General features: G+C 37.2%; 1 protein-coding gene across 6 annotated transcripts; it reads right to left on the reverse strand.

Moving 5' to 3' along the window:
* Positions 1 to 135: 135 nt before the first annotated feature.
* Positions 136 to 22,634, reverse strand: MLC1 (modulator of VRAC current 1). 6 transcript variants are annotated; one of them, XM_068931287.1, is made up of 14 exons: positions 22,534 to 22,634; positions 22,318 to 22,423; positions 20,313 to 20,451; positions 19,426 to 19,609; positions 17,084 to 17,173; positions 15,364 to 15,417; positions 15,177 to 15,278; positions 10,255 to 10,356; positions 9,224 to 9,295; positions 8,628 to 8,744; positions 7,634 to 7,690; positions 6,353 to 6,475; positions 2,715 to 2,882; positions 136 to 728 (listed from the first exon to the last, which is right to left on the reverse strand). In XM_068931287.1, exons 4-14 carry the CDS (start codon positions 19,603 to 19,605, stop codon positions 654 to 656), a joined length of 1,140 nt encoding a protein of 379 aa, XP_068787388.1. In that variant the 5' UTR covers positions 19,606 to 19,609; positions 20,313 to 20,451; positions 22,318 to 22,423; positions 22,534 to 22,634; the 3' UTR covers positions 136 to 653. The 6 variants fall into 6 exon arrangements, with proteins under 6 accessions (XP_068787388.1, XP_068787390.1, XP_068787392.1 ...); XM_068931289.1 differs by lacking the exon at positions 20,313 to 20,451; XM_068931291.1 differs by lacking the exon at positions 17,084 to 17,173.
* Between the last annotated feature and the right edge of the window lie 363 nt (positions 22,635 to 22,997).

Genomic DNA, 22,997 nt, shown 5'->3' on the forward strand with positions numbered 1-22,997 from the left:
TTTACAATTAACTCTTCACAACAGATGAAAGAAAAAGCCCCTTACCCCTTTAAACAGTCCAGAAATGGAAGCTTAATGGGAGAGAATTTTCGGATTTTACCTCCCCAATTATGATGTCAATCCACATTCTGAGTGTCCACATAACAAAGTCTTTTATTTTATATAAAAGCAATGAGATGCAAAACAACTTTACAACTCCTACAAAAGTGAAGTATAAGCAGAAATATCAATTATGACTTGTACTCATAACTTTACAAAAGCATTTATCAGTTACTCTGACTGCACAACTGCAGTTATAACAATCTCTTGCAAATACATGAAACCTACTGCATATAGTCATATTTATTTATTTAAACTTTGCTAACAGCATAAATCCATGCGATTCATTACCATGTTTCCAAAGGAATCTTATAAAGCAACACTAAGATACAGGTATCAACAGCAATGAAGTCCTTTACAGAAAAGATAGATTTGTTAAAAATATTATCAATGTATTTCAAAATTATTAGAAAGATATACTATTTACTGCATTATTCATCGGCTCCTACTGCTGTAACTATATTGCTGTCTATAAACTGTAAAGTTTCAAAGACTTAATTTAAACAGTCGTTTTACTGAATTGTATTGTATTGGCTGCATTTGCAGAATCCATACTACTGAGCCATCTGCACCACAACTGCTCTCCAGGCTTTGTCTTTGTCAAAATCCTTTAAGGTATTATTGGAAACCTAAAAGAAAACATATTTCAGACAAACGGAAACATGAAACAATGCAAATACTGAGGTTTAAGCAAGTAAATATCTGAGAGAATCCACGGGAATATAAATAGGAATACCTATAGTCTGAGCTATTAAAATATTCTATACATTGTAAAGTCTGTAATTTTGTCTATTGTACAGTACACACTTGTAATACACAGCTGTAATAATGTAATTTGCATTCAGATATCTGGGTCAATAACATTTGCCCAAATCCCTGTTTTAAACATGTTACTTAGGACATTTTTTCAAGATGTTTGTGAAAGCGTGACTCAAAAGTCCTAGCACCTATATCCCTAAATCCAAAATCAGAAGTAATCACCCACAGTGCAACTCAATTAGGATTTTTTTATGTACATGGAAGCAAACTAGAGTCTTGCCTAGCAACAATAGATGCCTAAGAAGCTGTAGGAACCGAAGCCTTCGCCCCTAACATTACTAATGTGTCTAAATGTTACCAAATAAGCTAGAAAGCTGTTGTCTTTCTGGACAAACTGTCCACCTAGCTCCTCAGCAAGTCATAAGCTAGGCATGCTTATGTAAATCCTCAGAAGAGGACGATTCAGCCATGCCACCACCTATACTCAAAAACGTTAAGTGGTAGCTGCGGAAGTGCTGCTGTGCTCCACCTTTTATACAAAACATAATTCTTAGGGCACAGATTCCGAAAATTACCGACCTACACCGAACGCCCTTAGCAGCCTGAAGGGACTTATATCCACAGCTTCCACTTTCCATTACGAGCAATAAAATGACTGGACTGAATTTCAGTCTCTGCTCTCAAAGCTTTTTACCCAGTATCATGTTAATGGAGATGCTGTCTCCAGAAGGGCAACTGAATTCAGTACTCTGCCTTTCCAGTGCTGGGCTATACAGTAAGCCTCCAGCTCACTTACTCTCTCCCAGGCTTTAAGCAGCATTTTGTTCTGTACAGCAGAGATGAGGAAAGCCTAAGGGCTACAGTGCCGTGCTAGGAGTTGGATGTAGTTGACCTACACAGGCTGAAGAAAGCATTGAAGATGTGTTTCCTCAGTCTCTGAATGCACACTCTAGCCCCGAACAACTATATGAAAAGCAGTATCAGTAATACTGGCACCACTAGGCTCTAAAGAAAAGTATGTGCTGAAGCTGTATCTGAATGAATAGCTTGAACATATGAATGAATAGCTTGAAGTGCAGCAAGGAAATGGAGGATGAGTTCTGATCTTTTAAGATCACCAGCTTCAATAGTGTAGTTAGGACATGGAGAGACCTGAGAGCGCATAAACCCTCCTCTGCTCACCATTTCATGCTACCTGGCACAGTTAGTATGCCGAGCGTTGTTGTTCCTACACTCTGGGTTCCCAACTCTTCCATTCATAGTTTAGGGAGCTTGCAGAACTAAATTGGGTTAGTAAACTCACTCTCCCACAGCAGTTCTCAGAACGGTACAACTAGATCGAGCACTCTCATTTCATAGCCCAAAACTTCTGCTTGCATTTAAAAAGGTTAAGTCCATTCTTTTCTTGATAGATGCCTACCTTGTTATCAGAACATACAGGTGCTGGTCCCATCATCTTTTATATAACTTCATACTGATAAATACATAGCCATTATGGATCTGCATCCTGTGGGGCAGGACTATCACTTTATCTTAGTACACGGATGGTCCTCATCCATAATTAGGAGCCCATAACACAAACAATCAGAACAAAGGGAGCTTTACCCTTACAACTGTTTTTTTCTTGTAACAGACTTGTCACGTATTTCCAGATATTGAATCTGCTATGCCCCAGTTATCATTTTACAAACAAAATATTACTCTATTCATTATGAAATTCATCACTACATTAACGCCTTTACATTTTTACAGGGCAGCTTTTAATTACGATCTGACTTAAGTAACACAAAACATTGCAAAAAATTGTGTTTTAAACAAGATTTTTTTACATTTTATAGAGGGTAAAAAACGGTTACCTCTGTTGTTCTGTATTCCTGTTTTTTAATCTGTGAAGTTGTCCATGATGAATCATGCAATTTCATTTTCGTCTTGTAATTCACACACTGTATGACAGTGCCAATAGTAAGGCACGCCTGAATTAGCAGCATCAGCATCAGAAGCAACAAGAGCACATCATAAGATTGCTACAAATAAATACATAGATACTTGTTAACCACTCAAATAAAATACTTTTTTGCCCTTCACGCTACCACATTCTGGAGATTTGTTATCCAGATTTCATTTTTTACCTCAAAATATAATTTAAACCTGACTTCAAAACGAAGCTTCAGTTAAAAGTTAACTTGAAACTGTGCCTGCCTTTTCTCAGACTAGAACTGAGTGGGAATTTTTAACGAAATGTTAATTTATCAAATGATCTTTTCCTCTAGAAACAGAACAGAATTAAGGAAATCACCATCTAAAATACAGAATTTTGTTCAAAGCACAGAGATTCCTATACCTCAAGGACCAGGACACTCCCTAGAACACATGAGACTCAGATTCAAGTTGCTACTGTACCGGAACCTCTTACCTTCCATTGGATCCCATTGAACTCAGTCTCTCCTCTTTGAATAAATAATTAAGCATTCGCTAGGTTACAGAGAAACCATCTTTTCAACATAATGATCGGAAAGCTCACTGTGAATGTAAGAGACCACACTTAAGTCTCAACCTGATTTTACAGAAGTAGAATAATTCTAAGAGGAGAGAAAGAGAGATCTACATTAAAACAATCAAAAGCCTGTTGATCAGAACATGAAGTCACTCACATCCTGGACAGGTGTCCTACCACCTAGATTACTGGACAGTCTGGTGGATGTAACTGGGTATCTGTCCTTTTCTTTAAGAAAACAAGAAAACAAAAAAGTAGCTTGTTTTCTCAATGTTCAAAGGAGCATTCCTTTAATCTAGAAGGTATGTGAAATCAAAGAACAACTTTCAGTTAGTACCACTGATACATTTACGTACTTCTACACGCTTTTCAAAAAATCTGGGCTGAATTTTGAGTTTGAATTAAACCAGAAATTTGGGTTATCTTTTCCCGTCAGAGGACTTCACATAAAAAGGCTGTAAAAATCTTTATTACTTGTTCTCTATCTCCTCCCTACAGCTTTCAACAGACTTCACACTTTGGCCTGTACCCGGTCTTTGAACAACTTACTGATACATCTTTCCTCCTGCTCCCATTTAAGAAAAAATCTAGGGTTCTAAAATTATGAGTTGACTAGACCTGCCCTCTTGGGTTTTCTTCATTGATCCAAGACTAATCTAAAAGTTCAGTCTCATTTTATGAAATAACATTTCATTTCAAAAATAACATTTTCTTCCTTTAATTTTGCATGTAGTTCTACTCCTACTTCATGGTATTTAGTTAATATTTATGGTAAAAGAACATTAGAGTAAATTTAGCTGAAGCATTTGTAATAAAAATACTTCTGTCCTGTTTTGTGCAAGTAGTTCAGCTCACTACCTCTGACTATAGCTGTAATTAAGCCTCCAAAATATACACTGTTTTCTAATTAGTACCAGTTGGAAGAATCGTTCATGTCGTTCAGTCGCTCTGCCTAATGCTTATCCTAAAAAGGGTTCTCCTCTGCCCAATAGTGTTCACTATGTGATAACAACTCATTTGATGTGAAAAAGCTTCAGACCAGGCTAGATTCCAGTAGCCTTACTCAGATCAAATACATCATGTATCAGAGCCTTAGCAAAGACTAAGTAAGAAGCAAGCCTGGCTTACCTATCCCACTGTGGCAAGTACCCCCAGATTGGTTCAAATACACTCAGATCTCACAGGTTACTGCTGGCATTGCCCCAGAAAAGAGAATGCAGACTGCCAGTAGCTATTGGAAAGAGCCTTGGGAAGACAGAGCTACAGCACCGAGCACCAAACAGCTGAGAAAACATCAAGGGCACTGAGCACTGGAATGTTTTGCTGTAGCTCTACCAATGCCACAGAAAGAGCCACAGAACCTCACAGAAATCAGATACCTATTTAAAGAATAAGGTACTGTTCAATATGCTTAAACATCGTAGTCTGACATGCTATATTCAGAAATTTTCCATTTTGTAATGGGAATCACTGAACAAAGTATCCATTTTGCCAAAGTGGTATCAATACTTTCGCAATCAAAGTTTTGCTACCAAAAGAATTGTTATTGTGGATTTGCATTTTTCCTCCATATCCTAACACTCACAGTGTCCGGGTCCTGAATGCATCAACATCTTCCCCCTTTCCTGGGGGTTTTGCTGCTAGTGTTTACGGTCAGGTCTGAACAATGTAAACTGGAATCAGACTCTTGTGAAAACAGCTGAACTGTAAGAAAACTGTTAGAAGCCTTGTTTGGAGCCTCCACCCTTTGGCTTAGGAGCTGCATTTAAGTTTAGGCCCTTGCTGTTGGTCCCTGCCTGAGCGACACTGCAGCTGTGCCTGTGCCTGGCCTTGTACTGTGCTGATTCTGATTTTGCCTTGATGACATGACCTCAAACCTATGTCATTACTATGGACTTGCTTGGCAATCACTGGCCAAAATGACTGGCCAGGCTGGCCACCAGGCTGAACCCAGTTACTGTGGCTGGACCTGTTTTTTCTTCTTTTTCAGGTACTGTGGGATTGTGTCTCTTGTCAATGAGGTCACTGCCTCTCTTTGCCTTGCTGTCACCTTCAGCTCCTGTGTGTGAATCTTCATTTGCAGAGCAGCCCACTCTTGCTGCTCCTGGACATGCAGTGCCACAAGAACGTAAGAAATGCTCTACAGGGTCATGCCAATAGTCTAGACAATTCGGTCTTCTGTCTCCAACGCTTGCAACAAGAGCACACAATCCTTGGCCACCTCCCGAGGTCCAATAACACACTGTCCACTGTCAGAACAGGACCACATACTCAAAAGCTGGATTTCCAGTCCCTAAGACCTCAATTTAATCAACAGTTTCACTCTCTTGTTCTCAAATTACAAGAGAACTTAAGGAGGGGTGGGTACAAATGGGTAGACTTCTAACACTATTTCTAACAGCATTTCAGTCCCTGTACATGGTCCTATTAACATCATCTCTGGTCTCTAAACAGTTTGAGGCTATAGCCCTAGAAAGCTCTTCAGTGATGCACTGGTAACATTTCACATTGAAATGCCTTAAGTTTGGCAAACTCCTTTCTTCTCTGCCCCAGTCTTGGCTTTGAATAACTTCAGGTGTAAGTTTACAATCCCATTATGCCACCTGTTAGTAAATATCACGCATACAGAAACTTTATTCTTCAAGTAAAGCTAGAATCTTGAATTTATATACTTCAATTTATAATTTTTTTTATATATACAAATTTATAAAAGCCTCGAGCAGTCCAAAATATTACACATTATTTTTACTGATTCTTTAGACCAATATCCCATTGTCTTTACACTAGAAATCTAGGGTGGTAGCAGAGTTAGCGTTCTTGCTATCTCTTCAGTTATCTTCAGTTAAATAAGAGGTTTTGAATAATTTTTGTAATGTTTTATTCAGTCTCTTTAATGCAGTACCTCATCTTCTTATATTCCCTAATTCATTCTTGAGTTGCTCCCTGTAATCCTACTTTGATAGGTAGATGTTAATTTTGCAATTGCATAAAAATACATACTTTAACAGCAGGTGGGGAATTTTTAAAGATGTCAACAACTTGCATGATACTGAAGGATAAGTATGCAGAAGCTGTGAACAACAACGGAGAGGTGACACTGCTAATGGCGATCAGGACCTCAACCTAATTAAAATAAGATAATAAATGTTAAACAAGAAAAAAATAAGTAATATTTTTTGTCTGTGAGCCGTATGTCCTTGAAGCAAACATAACAGAAATATGGGACTACAATTACACTAGACAAATCTTAAGAGCTATCCACATTGTATGAAGACACAGAAGCAAAATTTTGAATAAATTAAGTTTCCTAGCCAAAACACTGTTGTTTTGTAATTCATTTTCCATTTTTAAGATGGATGAGGTTTTTTTGTTCATTTGATTTTAAGTGTCTTTCACACACACGTAGAGGAAACAATAATAAATGTAGAGACCTAGTACAGAAGGATCATTTTTTAGTTCATATGAAATAATGAGAATTAACAGCAGGTATTACAGGCTTACAACCTAAAATAACGAGGCAAATAGACTTGAGTGCTTCGAGGCAAATTTATTGCAATACAATAGCAGCCTAGTTTTCATTCAAATATCATCCTACAGGATAAAATTCTGACTTCAGTTGTGGTCATGCATCATTACTGACTTAAGTATGGTTGCACGACTGTAACTGAGAACAGATGTATTAAGGAGACTTAATTACACATCCGGGACAGTCAAGGGACAAATGCACTATATTGAACATTCTCAGTCCTGGTTGCCAGTCATGCACACCAGGAACTTGTTCAGAATATGTTCTAGGTCCACTGCAGCCTACACACCTGATTTTCTTCTTTTGTAAACCAGGGCACATAACAGAAGGGAAAGGGGAAAGGGAAAAGGAACGGGAAGAAGATCTGGAGAGGGAAAAACTAGACATATACCTCAGTCTCATTCTCATACCATGTTGGAAGCCTTGCACGCACCTTCATATTAGAAGGGTAGGCACCTCAGCTCAGGATCATGAAAGCACGTTTGGATGTACCATATGAAGTATGTCCATTCCATACAGTAACATATAAAACTTTATGAAGGAACCAATACAGAAAAAAAATCTTTTAACTTCTTTTTTAGAATCATTGGAACTAAGTCTCCAAGGGACCTGCTGGATTCCTTTTCAGGAATATCAGCTTACAATTTGTAAAACCAGAATCAAATGGACAAATATGTGTACTGCTCACTATCAGAGAAAGGCTTTCTTAGTATTATTCCACTCTAATGACAAAATCCAAGGTTTTACCCACTTACCAAACATTTACTTGGATATTCAGCAGCTACATGACTTGCAATAGCACTTGGAAAGCACTAAATATAATACAAGACAAAAAAAACAAAAAAACAAAATGAATATTTACCTAGTTGAAAATTACACAAATTACAACAGAATTACATTGATTCCCACTAGTCACAGACCACATCCTGAACTTCCTGAAAAGGTAAAACCATATGTTTTTTATGACAGTATTAGGAATCAATTAGTTAAATGGAGATAAAATGAATCTCCATTTAATTTGCATTTAGTGAGTATCATGTACTAAACCTACACATACTGAGATAGGAGTATTATCCACATAACCTGACACTTCTGCATGAAAGTTTCATGAACCCTACTGAACTTGATGAGTTCTGAATGCTGAAGTACTTTGCTGTTATCTTGTCCCCTTCATGTTAAGGGATTTTCCAGACGTAGGAGCCATATAAAGCCTAGTATTCACTGCCTTCTTTCTCAGCCAGTCCCATTTGTGGGAAGCAGGGCAGCATATCATGCTTCGTGAATCCACAGCTCCAAAGTACAGGCTATTATTAGTGACAAGGATTACCAACCACAGTTTCAGGCTCGTAAGATAGTTAAGGCCAACGGGCAGAAAGTGATTTTCTAAGAATTCTGTGATGCTGAAACTAAACACAGCTTTTTATCTTGCAGCTAGAAATATTCTAATAACTAGGACTTGTTTGACAAAACACTTCACTTTTAATACTTCTAATACCCTTATTCATCTCCATTTTACTGAATCGAGGACTGAAAATTTATCAGAATATGTTATAAGGACCAAAGCGTTATGCACTGAAATGGAACAAGAATATTGCATAATATATTAAGCATAATCAAGTGTTAATTTATTTGTTAAGCAGCAATTGTCAATTCATATTAAGGCCAAATAAACATCATGCTAGAGAGGAAAAAAAAAAACAAAATCAAAGACATTCTTCTAAAAGATTATGTTCACTTCACACTACTTACGGCAACTAAGATCCAAAAGAATGTTACTGAAAGATATGGACCTGACACTAGAACATCCATATTCAAAGCAATTATTCCGCCAAATACTGATGAAATTCCAATAATCACCTCAATTACCTGGAACAACGTAGAACACACAAATTATTAACAGTGCATTTGAACAGCAAACGTTCTATCTGCACATAGAAAGACACTTATTGGAAGAAGAAAAATGCATTTATGATATTAGATATGCACAAAGTCAACGTTTTGCAAACGTGAAATATGACAAAACCCCAGCTGGCATAAATGAAAACAAGATCAGCTTCATTATACATATGTATGCTCCTATCTGTTAGCTTCACTGAAAAACAATACTGTTTAAACTATTTATCCTCAAGTCATTAAGTAGTCTCTTTCTTCCCGTCTATGGTAGTTATCATTTATCCTGCAACACTCTAAAAGGAAATATTTTAGGATCTACCTTATATTTCTGTCTCTGTTCTTTCAGTTGTTACCTACACTGATCTTTTCCTGGCTTAAAATTAGTTTAGTCCTTGAAAGGATGAAAAATGAGATAACAATTGATTTAATGGCGGGAACAATGCTTTTCTTACAGAGTAGGACTTCAGGATTCGAGTTGGAAAGCTGACATTGCTCAAAACGGTGGTACTGTCATATGCAGTATTCTAGAGGGAAAAAAATCACGATCAGAAGTATGCAAAGCAACACATTTCTTCTAATATTCTGTACAATCTGTTATAGTTCCTTCTGATTGCATGCAATGTCCAATTGGCTCTTCAGAGCTGACAGCAACACACCACACTGATCCTCAGTGTCAGACCACATCAATTAGACTAAAAACAAACGGCGTAGACCCCGTTCAGCTGTTATACAACCACTATTCAGGAACAAAAATGTTCATCTTCTCTCCCTTTTCCACCTGCAAAATCTCAACACACACTGTATCCCTCAGCTTTCCAAAGTTCTTCCAGCTTTTGCTGGCACAGATAAACGGTAACTGAAAGAGGACACAGCTTTCTACACGATTTTGTCTAGCAGACTTACTTTTACTGGAACACGCAGTGACATAGCACAGATATTTGCTTCATTATTAGGTAAAGCAAGTACTGTTGTGGAAAATAGGGGGTGGGATTTGGGAGAGCACTTCTGACTAAAGATAAACAGAACATTTTATTTATAGCCCCAAATCCTGAAACTAATATTCATCGTACAGATACCAGCAAATCTTAATATGTGAAGAATACTTTCTCCACCACAGGGTTAAAAACAGCATTACTTGCATACATACAAGTCACAGTATTCTAGTATTTCATGAAGTTTTGCTCTACAAGATACAAATACAACAGTTGCCACAACTGTTCGTAAGATATTCACACAACCCTGTGCCGCACAATTGCTAAAGTTGCACTTTGCAGAAGGCCCACTTCACCCCTAAAGAGAGTATTACTGTTTAGTATGGTGCCTTTATCTATCGGTCAAACCTAGTTTTACTATGAAGCATGAAATTATATACTGGAGTAACCACTAACTTGTCAACTTACAGAATAAAGGAGAAATCTAACAATGATTACTTAGAAAAACAACTAAAAAACCAAAGAATGTCTTAATTCTTAAGGGTACCTACTTTCTTCCTCACACAGCAGTCTTCAGTAGACCTAGCTGAAATGATCACAGTAGTTGCCATGAAGATTTCCAGCAGAATAAGTAGAATCAAGTTGAAATTTATCTGTCAGCAGAATCCCAGACATAAATGAGTTACATTTTCCATATTAAAAATATAGAAAGAGGTGGGATCCAGCTGGATCCAGCAGTCTATCTCCTTTCTATGACATTTAGACACCTCTGTTAATTAGGTATATTGCTCAACTGTTTTCTTGGTTCTTGGTAAATCTCTAGAGCAACCCTTAGTTGTGCACATGAATACTCAGAAGCCTTACTCTCTTGCATAATACTCTCTTGCACAATACTCTCTAGCCTAATACTCTCTTGCATTTTGCAGCAGAACATCCCATGTGAAATCACAGCACAGCAGCAAATCATGAACGATTCATAGGACCAGAAAGAGGGCAAACAAGAGGGAGCATATCAAGCCCAGTGGTTAAGGCAATCCACTGGGAGGGAAGGAGGGTCATAGGCTTCCAGTCCCCACAGCGTAATCCCAATAGTGTAAGATGATGGCTACTGCTGAAATCAAACACATTCAGAAAAACTGGGTCAAGAATCCTAGTTCTGTGCTCTACTAACATAGTGCTAGTAGAGCACCGATGCACACACTTTGTAGTTTCACAACTCTCACAGGTCTGTAGAGATTAACGTGCAAAAATACGGGTCCTGCCACTCTTCCTGCCATTGCTCATCTTCAAGAGAAGATTAAGTGGAGTACTTAACATTTCCTTTCAGTTCCTTATTGTCTCAAAGATATAGCTACTTTAAGTGGGCTGAATCATTTTCTAGAGGCACGTTAGTCAGGCAGACTGGATCTCCTATCATAAGCCTTCAAAAGCATCATGTTTTTCCACTGGCAGCACAAGCAGACATTTAGTGGTTAGGTCAGGCTATTGGGCAAAGTATCAAAAATTTAAGGAGACTGGATCTCCTTCAGAGCCTATACAATTATAGCAAGCCATTGCTCAATGACTTGGACCAGAATGATATTGTTCCCTCATGTCAGGCCTGCCTGGGGAAGATCAAATCTTCAGTTCTTCTCTGACATGCATCTTGCACCACAAGTTTTTTGGAAAAGATTGTAAGTGGTAGATTTGAGAGTCTTTTGGGACACTGAAATTTGTCCTTCTCAGGAAGTCATAATTAGAACTATACACCTTGCAGTACACAACAGACTGTACAGCGATGCTAGAGCCCTCAAGAGCAATAAATATCACAGTGGTAAGTTTCTATGGAAAGTGCTACCCTGAAGAATAGATATTATTTGGCAAAAGAACGGGTGTCAAACATGTGGCCTGCAGAACAACTTAATCTAGCCTGAAGATTCCCATGATTTGGATGTGTTTTGACCCATAGTGCTGGTTCTGACGTGAGCTGGCAAGGCCGTGCTGTACAGTGCAGTGCCAAGCAAACATACAAGTTTGAGTCCAGATAGCTTTACAATATCTTTTTCTGATGTGACATATCGAGAAAATCAGATAGACCCTTCCACTCATAAAATTATTTCAATAGCCCTAAATCAAAGTGAAATTATCATCTCCAGTTTTGGATTTTTTTTTTTTAAGAGAAATACAGCTAACACTAGAAGTCAACACCTTTTTAAACCATCCGTAACAGAGGAAAATAGGTTAGATTTCTAAGCAGTTAAGAAAATTCTCATTATAACTACCACTTGCTTCTGTCTCTGGATAAAGAGAACCAAGTAAGCTGTGTTCCTAATCCTCCTCCCTCACTAATGAACACAGAGCGTAACTGCGTAGAAAGCACCCAGCGGATCATCACTACTTTAATCCAATTTGATCTGAACCTAGACCATGTATTACAAATGTGGTTCCTTGGAACTGTATGAAAGGTGGAATTCAGTTCAAGATTCAATCACTCCAAGCTCAGTTTAGCTGCTTAAACACGTACATTAGTACCATCTGAGACACGCTAGAGATGTTCTACGATATCTGTATCAGTCTGACAAATAATGACAGAGGACCTACAGGAGACAGATGCCCTTCTGGACCAGTAGGTGGAGTCTCGGTAGGATAAACTAGGGCATAGCTAATGGTAACAGACACTGTTAGGCAACTATATCAGGCCCATACCTTCCAGCATCCATATGCAGCCAAGGTGTCTAATGTGTCTATATGCTGCCATTCTGGTCAATGGAGATCTAGACAATACAGCCAGTGAAGGGAACCCCAAAAGCTCTTCAGCCAACTAGTCTCTAGGGATAGGATTAAGTTTTACAAACACAGGTTTCTAGTGCCGTTTGAGATACTCAAACATATTGTACATGCAAGCATGCAAGCATGTACAATATGCTTGAGTACATATGGCACGTATGACACGGTACTTATGGGAGACCCTCACATGTCCAAAGCAGCTGCAGCAGGCACAAAGAATACTCCACACCACATAAACTGATAAAAGATGTCTGCGGCCACTGAATCTTGCCTTAGGCATCTACTTTTAGGTGAACAAGACCATGGGTTTCAAGGTCTCAGTCACAGGATTGTCTCCACTACAGTGGGAGTACAGACACTCAGCTCACAAGGAGACATTTACATGTATGTACTGAATTTGGAGTTAACTTGAATCCCCTTCAAGGTCTGAAATCTTTTCGCTGCAGCTGCCAGCTTGCACGAGGTTCAGGCATCCTCTTTTCTGTCCAGCAGGTTTCTTAGTCTGAGAGCTGGGAAGGAACAGGGTAGCAGCAGCCGGCAATTCACATCCTTTACGCTTTGAAAGTTTTGTGTTGCTAGTATACTGATCCAACACTATTGGAATTGTGCAACAGTGACAGTCTAGGATGTGGCTTATATTTTGAATTCCATTTATCCATTTAAAGAAATTTTGTAAAGTTATCCATCGACATGAGTAGTGCTGACCAAGAATTACCCATGTCCTCTCTAATAGTATGCTTTTAAAAAATATGAATTGCCTTAAATAGATTTATCTTTTCTTTTTCATTTTGTTTCTTTTTTTTTTTTAAATGAGCCTTACTGCTTCTAAATTACTGGCAATGATTTCACATCAGAGCCAATTTTGTTTTCTTATGTAGTTTCCCATGGGAAGGGAAAAAATTGATGATGAAAGAACATTTAAAGAGATGGTATTCTACATGTACAGCCATTTTCCATTACCCATGTGGTGACCACAACGAGTGAGCTGCCAAAAAGTGAGACTGTCTCAGTATAATGGTATCCTTCAAAAAGGAAAGCAAGTCAGCACCGTGAGGTACTCTTATGACAGGAAGGTGCAAAAATGGTTCAGAGCCAGCTTTCCATCCCTGGTTATTCTGACTTATCTTTATCCAGTGATCTAGAACATTGTAGTGACATACAACAGGCATGTGAAAAGTATGAAAACTAAAAAAAGCAAAGGTGTATTGTGGATATTGTTGTACTTCACCAGCACTTGACAAATACAGAATTTAATTCACCTTACTATAAATTTAATGTCTGACACTTACACTTTCCTAGTCCTAGTATAACCTCTTTTTCCAAATGGTTTGATCTGCCTTGAAAATACAACAGCTTTTAATATTTAACAATACAATAATACAAATCTTCAAGCAATCTAAAAACTACTCTGAAGGGAAAACATTTCAAAAGTAGGCAACTAAAGTAAAGTTCTTACATAAAGGAACAGCTCAAAGCTTCTTCAGAGCACAAGCAAAATTAATTTTGTCACACAGGGGATAACGATAAAATAACTGATTGCAGCAGCAAAATGACTCCCTTGGGCCTATCTTTCCTGGGCAGACATGGCCCTCCATTACCCTGACAGCACTGTGATCATGCGCACACTTACTAGGGGAAGGGAGCGTAAAGAGATTGATTATTCTCCAGTCATACGTCTATTCTCTCTCAGAATCAAGGACCTATTTCTAACATTTGAACTCCCTACCAAGCAAAGAAAAGTAAAAGGGATAAAGCCAATATCCCTATGTCTGGGATATAATTAATTGAGTCCTAACAGCCTAAGACACTCGGGAAGAAAAATGCACGAGGAAGCTGCTATACTAGCAATAAGCTAGCAAAGGCTGTGCAAAGAACTCTGGCTTGTGTAAACTGAGAAACACACAGAGCCCAGGGCAGCATGTCTGTATAGGGGCCTCAAAAAATGTTATCATAGCCAAAAACAAAGCTATAGTTTTACTGTTTAGCTCAGACTACCAAAAACAAATGTTAGAAGGTTGCAACTGAAAAACATAAAACTTTTCCCAGCATGAAATATGTGTGCTTCAGGTAACATTACAGCCTTTTTCGCATCGTTGCTGATGTAAGGGAAAAACGTTTGTTAAAAGTTTATTTATCGGTGGTCTCCAAAGCAAAACTATCAAGATTTAAGAAAGTATTATACTTAATCTGAAAATGAAATGTCCTAGAAGTAGCATTGTTTGGGATGCCTTCTCATTTCAGCACAATTACACCCTAACAATCTACAGATGAGCCACCAATTTACTTTTGATTTTCTCTTCTGATCCTGCTCCTTCAAAAAAAAAAAAAAATAGAACAAAAGTTATTACAGTCAATAGCCAATTGATCACACTGGATCACATGTGCAGGTCTAATTTATGTTTTTGGATTTACAGACAACTTCTAGGAGAAGGCAGGAAAATCATCTCTGTACTAACCTCCTCTAAGCTAGCTAGGAAAATCACTTCCATATTGATCTGCTCTAAGTTTGCTGTACTGTGCATCTTTTACCCATAGAAGGCTTTATCTCTGATCTCAATTTTCCAGTCTTGCCTTACTCAGAAGAGAAAATTACTACTGGATAAGCTCTCCTCATTGCTGTATTGACAACAACGTGATCACACATGATCTACACCTTTTTCTATAAAGACAAACGGAGCATTAGTTAGTAATTGTTTCAGTAACTTACATTTATAGCCGATGGATTGAGAACAAGTTTGCATCCAAACCAAATTAAACACGTTGTTGTAACAGCAAACGTAGAGACAAACAGAATCTGAAAATTGGGTATCTGAAAAACAATTTCAGAATAAGTTTCTTTCTCATTTTAAACACAGAAAAAAAGATGTAATTGCCAATAAAAATCGTACACTTACCACATTAATTTTATTCCTTGCTATAGCAAAGCTCACAACAGCTGAAGGAACACACTAGAAAAATTAAAAGAGAAGATTAGTGGAATATTCTGCAGAAAGAATTTTTTTTAAGTATTTACGGATATGTTTTTTATTGGGTATGGTTACATACTGCAGTTTAACAACTTAAGCAGAAGATCAGAAATTCTGAGAAAAAGCTGTAACTACTGTCTGAGCCCATTAACTATAATTGATATCTGAAGATTACAGGAGTTTTAAAACAGCTTTCCATACCCCTCAGTTTTGACTAGCTATCTAGTACAATGTGACAAGTAAAGAAGCCTTTCAAGAGGCATTTCATGCCTTTGTTAGTTTTAATCAACTGTAGTAGGCCTGTGATCCAAAAGCAGGAAAAAAAAACCACAACTACAACCATACTGGGCCTCCGCACTCTTTTAAAAAGACAATGTCAGGGCTGTTTAAGCTAAAGGTTGGTCAATTTCAACAATGGTACAGCTCTGAAAAACTTTGTAAAACTAATCTGTTGAGTCAAATTATGCTTCAAGAATTGTGCCTAGGATCTCCACGGTCCTCACTGACAACTATGTTTCTTTATACTTACAGGCAGAGCTAGATCTTCAGCAAGTTTACTGTACATACCCTACTCTATCTTACCCAAATATATAATGTTCCAACGTACTTTTAAGCAAAACAAAAATATACTAAAAATATGAAAAACGTTTCCATGTTTAAGAACAAATCCTGCAACAAACGTTGCATTTCTTCACCAATTACCTTTTCGTACATCTAAGCACTGACAGCTTAACACTAGAAGCACTGTAATGAGATTAATGTATACATCCACAATTCTTGGCAGCACTTCCTTAACACCTAACTGACCTACATTTAACATCACTAAAATTAGTATTTATGTCCTAGATACCCTGGAGTCTCTCAGACACAACATGACTATGTTAGGCAACTGAATCCTACCGACAGTCAAGATAGTCAAAAATCTTAGACAGCAATTCAGTCCATCGTAACTGGACACTAAGTAGTTAGTCAGCCAAACAGCTCTCTAGGCTCTTCTGACTATACTGACTCCACCATCTTTTGTGGGAGGTGGAACACCTTGCTCACAGACAGACGCCCAAATGTACACGTCTTCACTTGGAACTCAGACCTGCTCACAGCAACCTGAAGTGTGGGTTAGAAATATATAATACGGTAAGACAAAAATAACTTACTAAATAAATAGTAAAAATTATGACACCTTGAAAAATGTAAGACATCTCTAATACATATTGTACTAATAAAACGTATTTAAGAAAACTTCTGGTTTTATTGAACACTTGGATATTACAGCAAAACACAGTGAACAGCAGACATGTTTGAAATACAATTTGAAACACATTCTGAGAGTATTTCGCTAAGAAATTCCACAAATAAATAGCAATGCAAATTTTCTTACAAACAAGCACAGAAAAACTACTGAAAGCTACTGATAGATGGCTGCCTATTGTGAGATGACTAACAAAAACAGTATCAGAAACCAGTGTCTATGACAACTGTTATTCCCTTAATGATGCGATGAAAATTCATTAATGAACTGTTAAATAAAATTGAATCTTCCATGAAGAAAGTTAGTATTAAAAGGACAGACAGAATGAAAATATAGCCACAAAAATGTTTACTACTGGTTTTGCTGTCAAAGTCACAGCAAATAATTAAGAATGCTTACTGAACCTGCTGCACAACGTAAATAATCCATTTCAGATGGAAAAATATTTCCCAGATATAATGAAAATCCAGAAGTAATAAGGAGGCAAGTCTGCAAAGCAATAAATAATGTACATTATTATGAATAAAACAGCTTTAAAAAGAGGAACCAGTTGATGGAAATCAATAATTTCTTTCACATCGAGCTATTTTTGAATATTTAATAATGCTGCCTTTGCATGAAAAATTTTGAAGCAAAATATCAAAATAATGCAGAGTTCTGAAGAACATGGTTTGCTGGTTACCAAGACTTAACATTGAACAATACAAGTGTGTTTGAATTAAGTATTGTGTACCAACTTGGCAAACGGCTAACGAAATGCTCAAAAGGTAATTACAGACAGTTCAGTGGAAAAAATGAACTTTCAAAATCACAGCTTCAGAAAGTTCAACTAAGTCTCTACTTCACACTCTGTGCTTGGTTCTGTCAATATTCGTTATGCATATAGGCAGCTGGAAATACAGCTGGAATAATATAATGTTAGGACACATGGGTGAAGATTCTTCCACCTGTTTTCTTTTCTCCCTTCAAATTGCCTTTATTGCCTTATGGGTCCTGTGGTGCACCCATAAATGTTGAACTCCTGCTGCTTCCTTTGCTAACCATTCTGCTTATTCCATAATTATCAGAAAGCTACATTCTCAATATTAAATGACAAGTATATTCTACTAATATTTTTTCTTTTTGCTTGTTTTTTTCTCTGAGTAGACATTCTTTCAAGGGGTTAATGAAGATGAGAGATAGAATGGCTCTTTTGTTTTATTTAGGCTTTTTTTTCACGTTGCAACATTATAGGGGTCTTTGAAAAGTCTCTTCAAAAGAAGGATGAGAGAAATTAGGATAGTGTGTATGTGTGTATAAACACACACAAAAACACACATATACGTATGCAGAATTCTGGCACCCTGGAAAAACGGTATTTATAGGACACAACTTGAAATTGGGCTTGAAGCATATTGAACTGTTCCCGCACAAGAACGGTCTGTGCTGAGACTGGTTATGGAATACAAACAGCAGACACTTCGATGTCACCCTATAGTATCCAACTGCTCCCTGAACCATTATAGTTTGGTTCAGTATGGAACTTTTGTTCCTTAGCGATCAGACTTTCCTTTCCGGATCTCTGTGTTTCAGATGAGTTGAGAGAGATTAAGCACTTATAATATTTCGGACAAAAAAAAAAAAAAAAAAGAAGTCTAATCGGAATTTATCAGGTTGGTTTGCTAATAAAATTGCATTTTCATTTAACCGTAACATTCATGCTTCCTGACAACATGATTTCAGTAAATGAACATTAATGACAAGTAATGTCCAATCATGCACAACTCAGTAAAGAAGAAAAATCTAATTAAAGAGAGTTATCCTTTTTGACAATTAAGTTTGACAGTCTCTGAGAAGATGTAAAGCAAAGAAAGCCAACTCTGCTTTTACTCTTTTTATGTACGGGTACGTCTGAAAAGAAATTCCAGATTCTGAAGCAAATCAAATTGTTAGAAAGGAAAAAGAGTTCGGATGTTTCCATCAAAGTGAGACACTACTTTCATTCATTATGCAAAAACAAGTAATTATTGTACTAATGCTGAAATAAACTTTTCAGCTCTTGTAAAAATTACTCTGCAAAACACATAGGCTAGAAAGAAGAAAAAAAAGATAGTCATAATCGCTGCAATGAACTTTAATTATCACGGGCCAGAACATAAAGAAGCACGGTGCATGTGCAAGTTCATAGTGTTCCATGACGCTAGCAGTGACACAAAAATTTAAATTATTATTATGTTCATGGAAAAAAACAGAAGTAAATAACTCACTACATAAAGATCCTACCAAAAAATCACATGACTATCAAACAGAGAAAGAAGTGGCAATTAAATATCACACACAGTTTTAATGCCAGAACGTTATTAGGGCAAGTAAACTACCTTTGATAGTTAAAAATATCTTAGAAGAAGGTATATGATCAGGCTAGTACAAAAAAGCATTGCTTTTATGTGCATATATACGTATGTGGTGATATTTTACCACTACTACCTTTATGCCCTGTTTATGCTGTAGGATGAATAGTAAAGATAAATTCAGCCTTCATATAGACTCTTTGATGAGTACAGAAGTATCCAAAGAATACCTTTAGCCAAGAGGTGTTACAAGCTATATTTGCTAAACATGTTCTGTTCTGTATAAATATTTATATTCAATACTACCAATGATGAAATTGTGATTCCCCATCCGATTTGAAAGAGGACAGATTCCTGGGTACTGATAACTCCCTCACGTTTAAAAAATTTAGCATGATTTAAAATACTCACTCCCATCAGCAAAGAAAAGATCCACGTTCTATAATTAAAACAAGGATGTAGCCGCTTGGACAGATGAAGGTCACTAGATTTGATATCAGGTACATAGTTTCCATTCTCTTGTTTTCCACGCTCCAAAGTTGGCATCCTGTCATAGCTAAATTCTTCTCTGTAGCTGTCTTCCCTGGTCATAACACTTCACAAAGGCAATTACATGAAAATAGTAATTGCAAAGCAAATGATGCAGAAAGATAAAAAATATAATTTAGTTTCTTCACATGCTTAGATCAATACTAAACTGGTTTTTAAGTCTATTTAGGATACGGTAAATAAAAGTAATAACTCATAACTGAGCTGTATTTACATTTCAAAATAGGTAAGCCTACTCACAGTTGACTTACACACAAGTACATTACATCCTATAGCCACAGTGTATAATAACTTAGTATGAAAACCAAAAAATGAAACTTTTCTATATATAATATTTCAATAGACAAAGATTTAAGAATAATCTTTGGAGGAATATTTAAACAAAAATATAAAATTAGTGCTTATAACTACAATGCTTAATTTGAGAATTATTCTATAACCAAAGTATTCTTTTTTGTTAGGATCGCAGATTTTTAAATATACTTAATTTTAACTTGTATTTGATTTAACACTTGTTATCAGACATCTGCAGTGATACACTTCACTATGACTCAGATAAACCACTATACTCACAGTAACTCAGCTACAGTAAATTTCTAAATCGGCTAGTATCAGCCATTTTACTTGTTCGCCTAGCTCTATTTTTATTCATCTCACTGCTTGCTAATCTGTTCAAAAACCTTAAGGAATATGTTATATTAGAGTAAGGTATTGAACATTTTTCAACAGTCAAAAACCTTCATGCTTACCTTTAACCGAAAAGTTAACTGTCACTTTAAAATAGTCTTGTGAACACAGCCGCCTGTACACTTTGTGATATTTCTCACCGTTCAGTGAGCCATGCAGTCTTTGAAAAGTTCTCCCTTACACTTTGGCTTCCAACAACATCTATTCATATATTGGACAAAAGCACAGCAAAAACTTCATTTAAGCCAGGGAACAGGAAAATGCCTCCTGAATTTTAATTAAGAGAATACACTAGAAAACGACTGTACTACATTCTCATAAGGCTGCTTCCAAATCAGACCAATACATGAAAAAATTTTCAAATCTCTTTTAATTGAGTGCTACCCTATCATTGGCTATTTAAATAAAACCTTTCTCATCAGTTTTAGTTATAACAGCCACTGACGATACTCAAAAATCTCGTCCTTGTTTCAAAAGAGCAAAAAATACTTAAAAATGCAGTATGTAAACTACAGATAAAAAAGTTTCAAGTGTCCCAACGAATAAGCGAGAAATCTAGCAAGAATCACCTTCTTCACTGTAGAATTCTTACTTGTATTTTTCTACTAATCCTCACGTTCTAGAGCATTCATATAAACCCTGCACACTTGAATTGTACTGACAGTTACACAACACCATAATGATTAAACAATGTACTAAAAACCTAGCAGGCAGCAGTGACATGCAATGGCCAGTGTGCATTGGATCCAGCCCTGCTGCTTATTAGGCAATAAAAAAAATAAAAGAATGCTTGTATCTTGAAGATGTTGGCACCTTGACAACTACAGCAATGACACAGTCTTTTGTATACACTCTAAAGGCTGTTGTAACTGAGACACAATTAAATCTTCAGTACTCTGAAGAGCATCACCTTCTAAAGTATGCTAGAAAACCTTTTCAATCTGGACTGACTGTAGATTTTGTTCTTTTCAAAATATCAGCCAGTACTAAAAGAATATTAAAATGTTACAGTTGTTTGAATAGACTGAAACATAGAAGTTAATCACGTACACTACTACAGCTATAGACTGTACAAAAAACTAAAAAGAGACTGTATAACCTGGCAAAACTTGAAGTAATTAAGTCAGTCTCATCTTCTTTGTTTATGGAAAAAACATAACCCAAGTATCTTCATGAGCTGTATCCTTTTAGAGATTATATTTTAATGGAATATGAGTAATCCATGCTTCATATCTTTCTCAGTGAACGCTAGGTGTGCTCTAACATGAATTACAATAGATATAAAACAGGATCCTATTTTATCCCTTATGACTGTTTTAGTCAATTTAGGGAGGTCAAATTTTTTGAAGAACCTGGTGATATATTCAGGTATTTATTTGGTCTCACCTCTTTGAGTAGAAACAATCTAGAGTCCTGTTTCACTGAACAGAGCAGGGCTCAGACACCGCAAGGTTATCTTTGCTCACAGGTCCAACACGCTTCAGCTGGCACAGCACCTGCAAGCGCCCTCTCTCAAGAGTCACACTGCAGCGTTTCCCCTGGCTACGGTGAGATTCTTTCTTCCCCTTTGCCTCTGCGCTTCTCAGGATGTGCTATTTTCCTTTAGCACAGAGGTTCACCGTGTGATTATTGTACCTGCTGCGTTTGGCCCCAGTTTCAGTAGAAACCACTCAAACCACACAGTTCAGCCTCTACTCAAAAACTCCTCTGGGGCCCTTTTTTTAGTTTTGCGTAATTTTCCCGTTTCTGAATCCATAAAAAGGCTTGGTCATGTTTGCGCATACACAACCACAAGGGAAGATTTGGTAGTCAGCAGCCAAAGAAGAAGAAGCCAAAACCCTGTAACGCTAGGTGCTATACAAGCAGTCCAAAGATTCTTTCTAATACTAAAAGGCACATACAAAACCTACACAAAGAATGCAGTGAATAATGTAGTAATGCTAACAGAATACTATAGGCCTCTGAAAAGGCTTTACAAAAGAAGTGTTTTTATTCTAAGTTAGGTCAAAGGAGATGTCAAGGGAAGACAAATCAACCAAACGTGAGAGGCTATGAAGAACTTCTTACCTTTAGGCAAGAACCGGCCACCAAACAAGCTCAGGCTGCCTGAAGTAGCTGTAGCAGTCACTAGGTAGGTCATCTGCTAGCGCTCGGCCATACCAGCAAGCATCCCCTGCAGTAACCACAGAAGATAAAAACTGAAGATTACATCTGATGTGCCAAGGGACAACATGATAAAATAGGCACATAAACGTGCTGTACTTGTAAGGTTTATATTAGTACACAATAAAGAAAGCACGCCGTCCTGGAGTAGCTCCCCTGGCGTTAGGCCCACGCGCAGGCCAACGTTCCTGTATCTAAAATGCAACAACACACAGCACCTGAAGCTCAAGTGAGTTTATTTTTACCATGCTGACTAACATTTCCTTCCTTATTCTGTTGACCTTTTAATAGTTGCACTACCAATGCATTCTTTCACACAATAGCATATTACACTATTCTAATTAATTACCTGTATTCCATTTTTAGTATTTTCAACTCTCTAAAAACTCAGCTCTTTGAAGTATTTCGTTTTTTCTGGAGCTGATTCCTCAAAATCCCTTGGCTCCCAGCTTATGCCTGGGGGCCATGAACTGAACAAAGAGGAAAAGAGAGGCGCAGTAGCTTCAAACGGATTTGTCTCCTATCCCTAGTATAATATAAACTTTTTTTTGGATTTACTGTCCTTTGCAGGAATCACCATTTAC

Source organism: Struthio camelus, chromosome 1 (genome assembly GCF_040807025.1).
Source record: "Struthio camelus isolate bStrCam1 chromosome 1, bStrCam1.hap1, whole genome shotgun sequence".
NCBI lineage: Eukaryota > Metazoa > Chordata > Aves > Struthioniformes > Struthionidae > Struthio > Struthio camelus.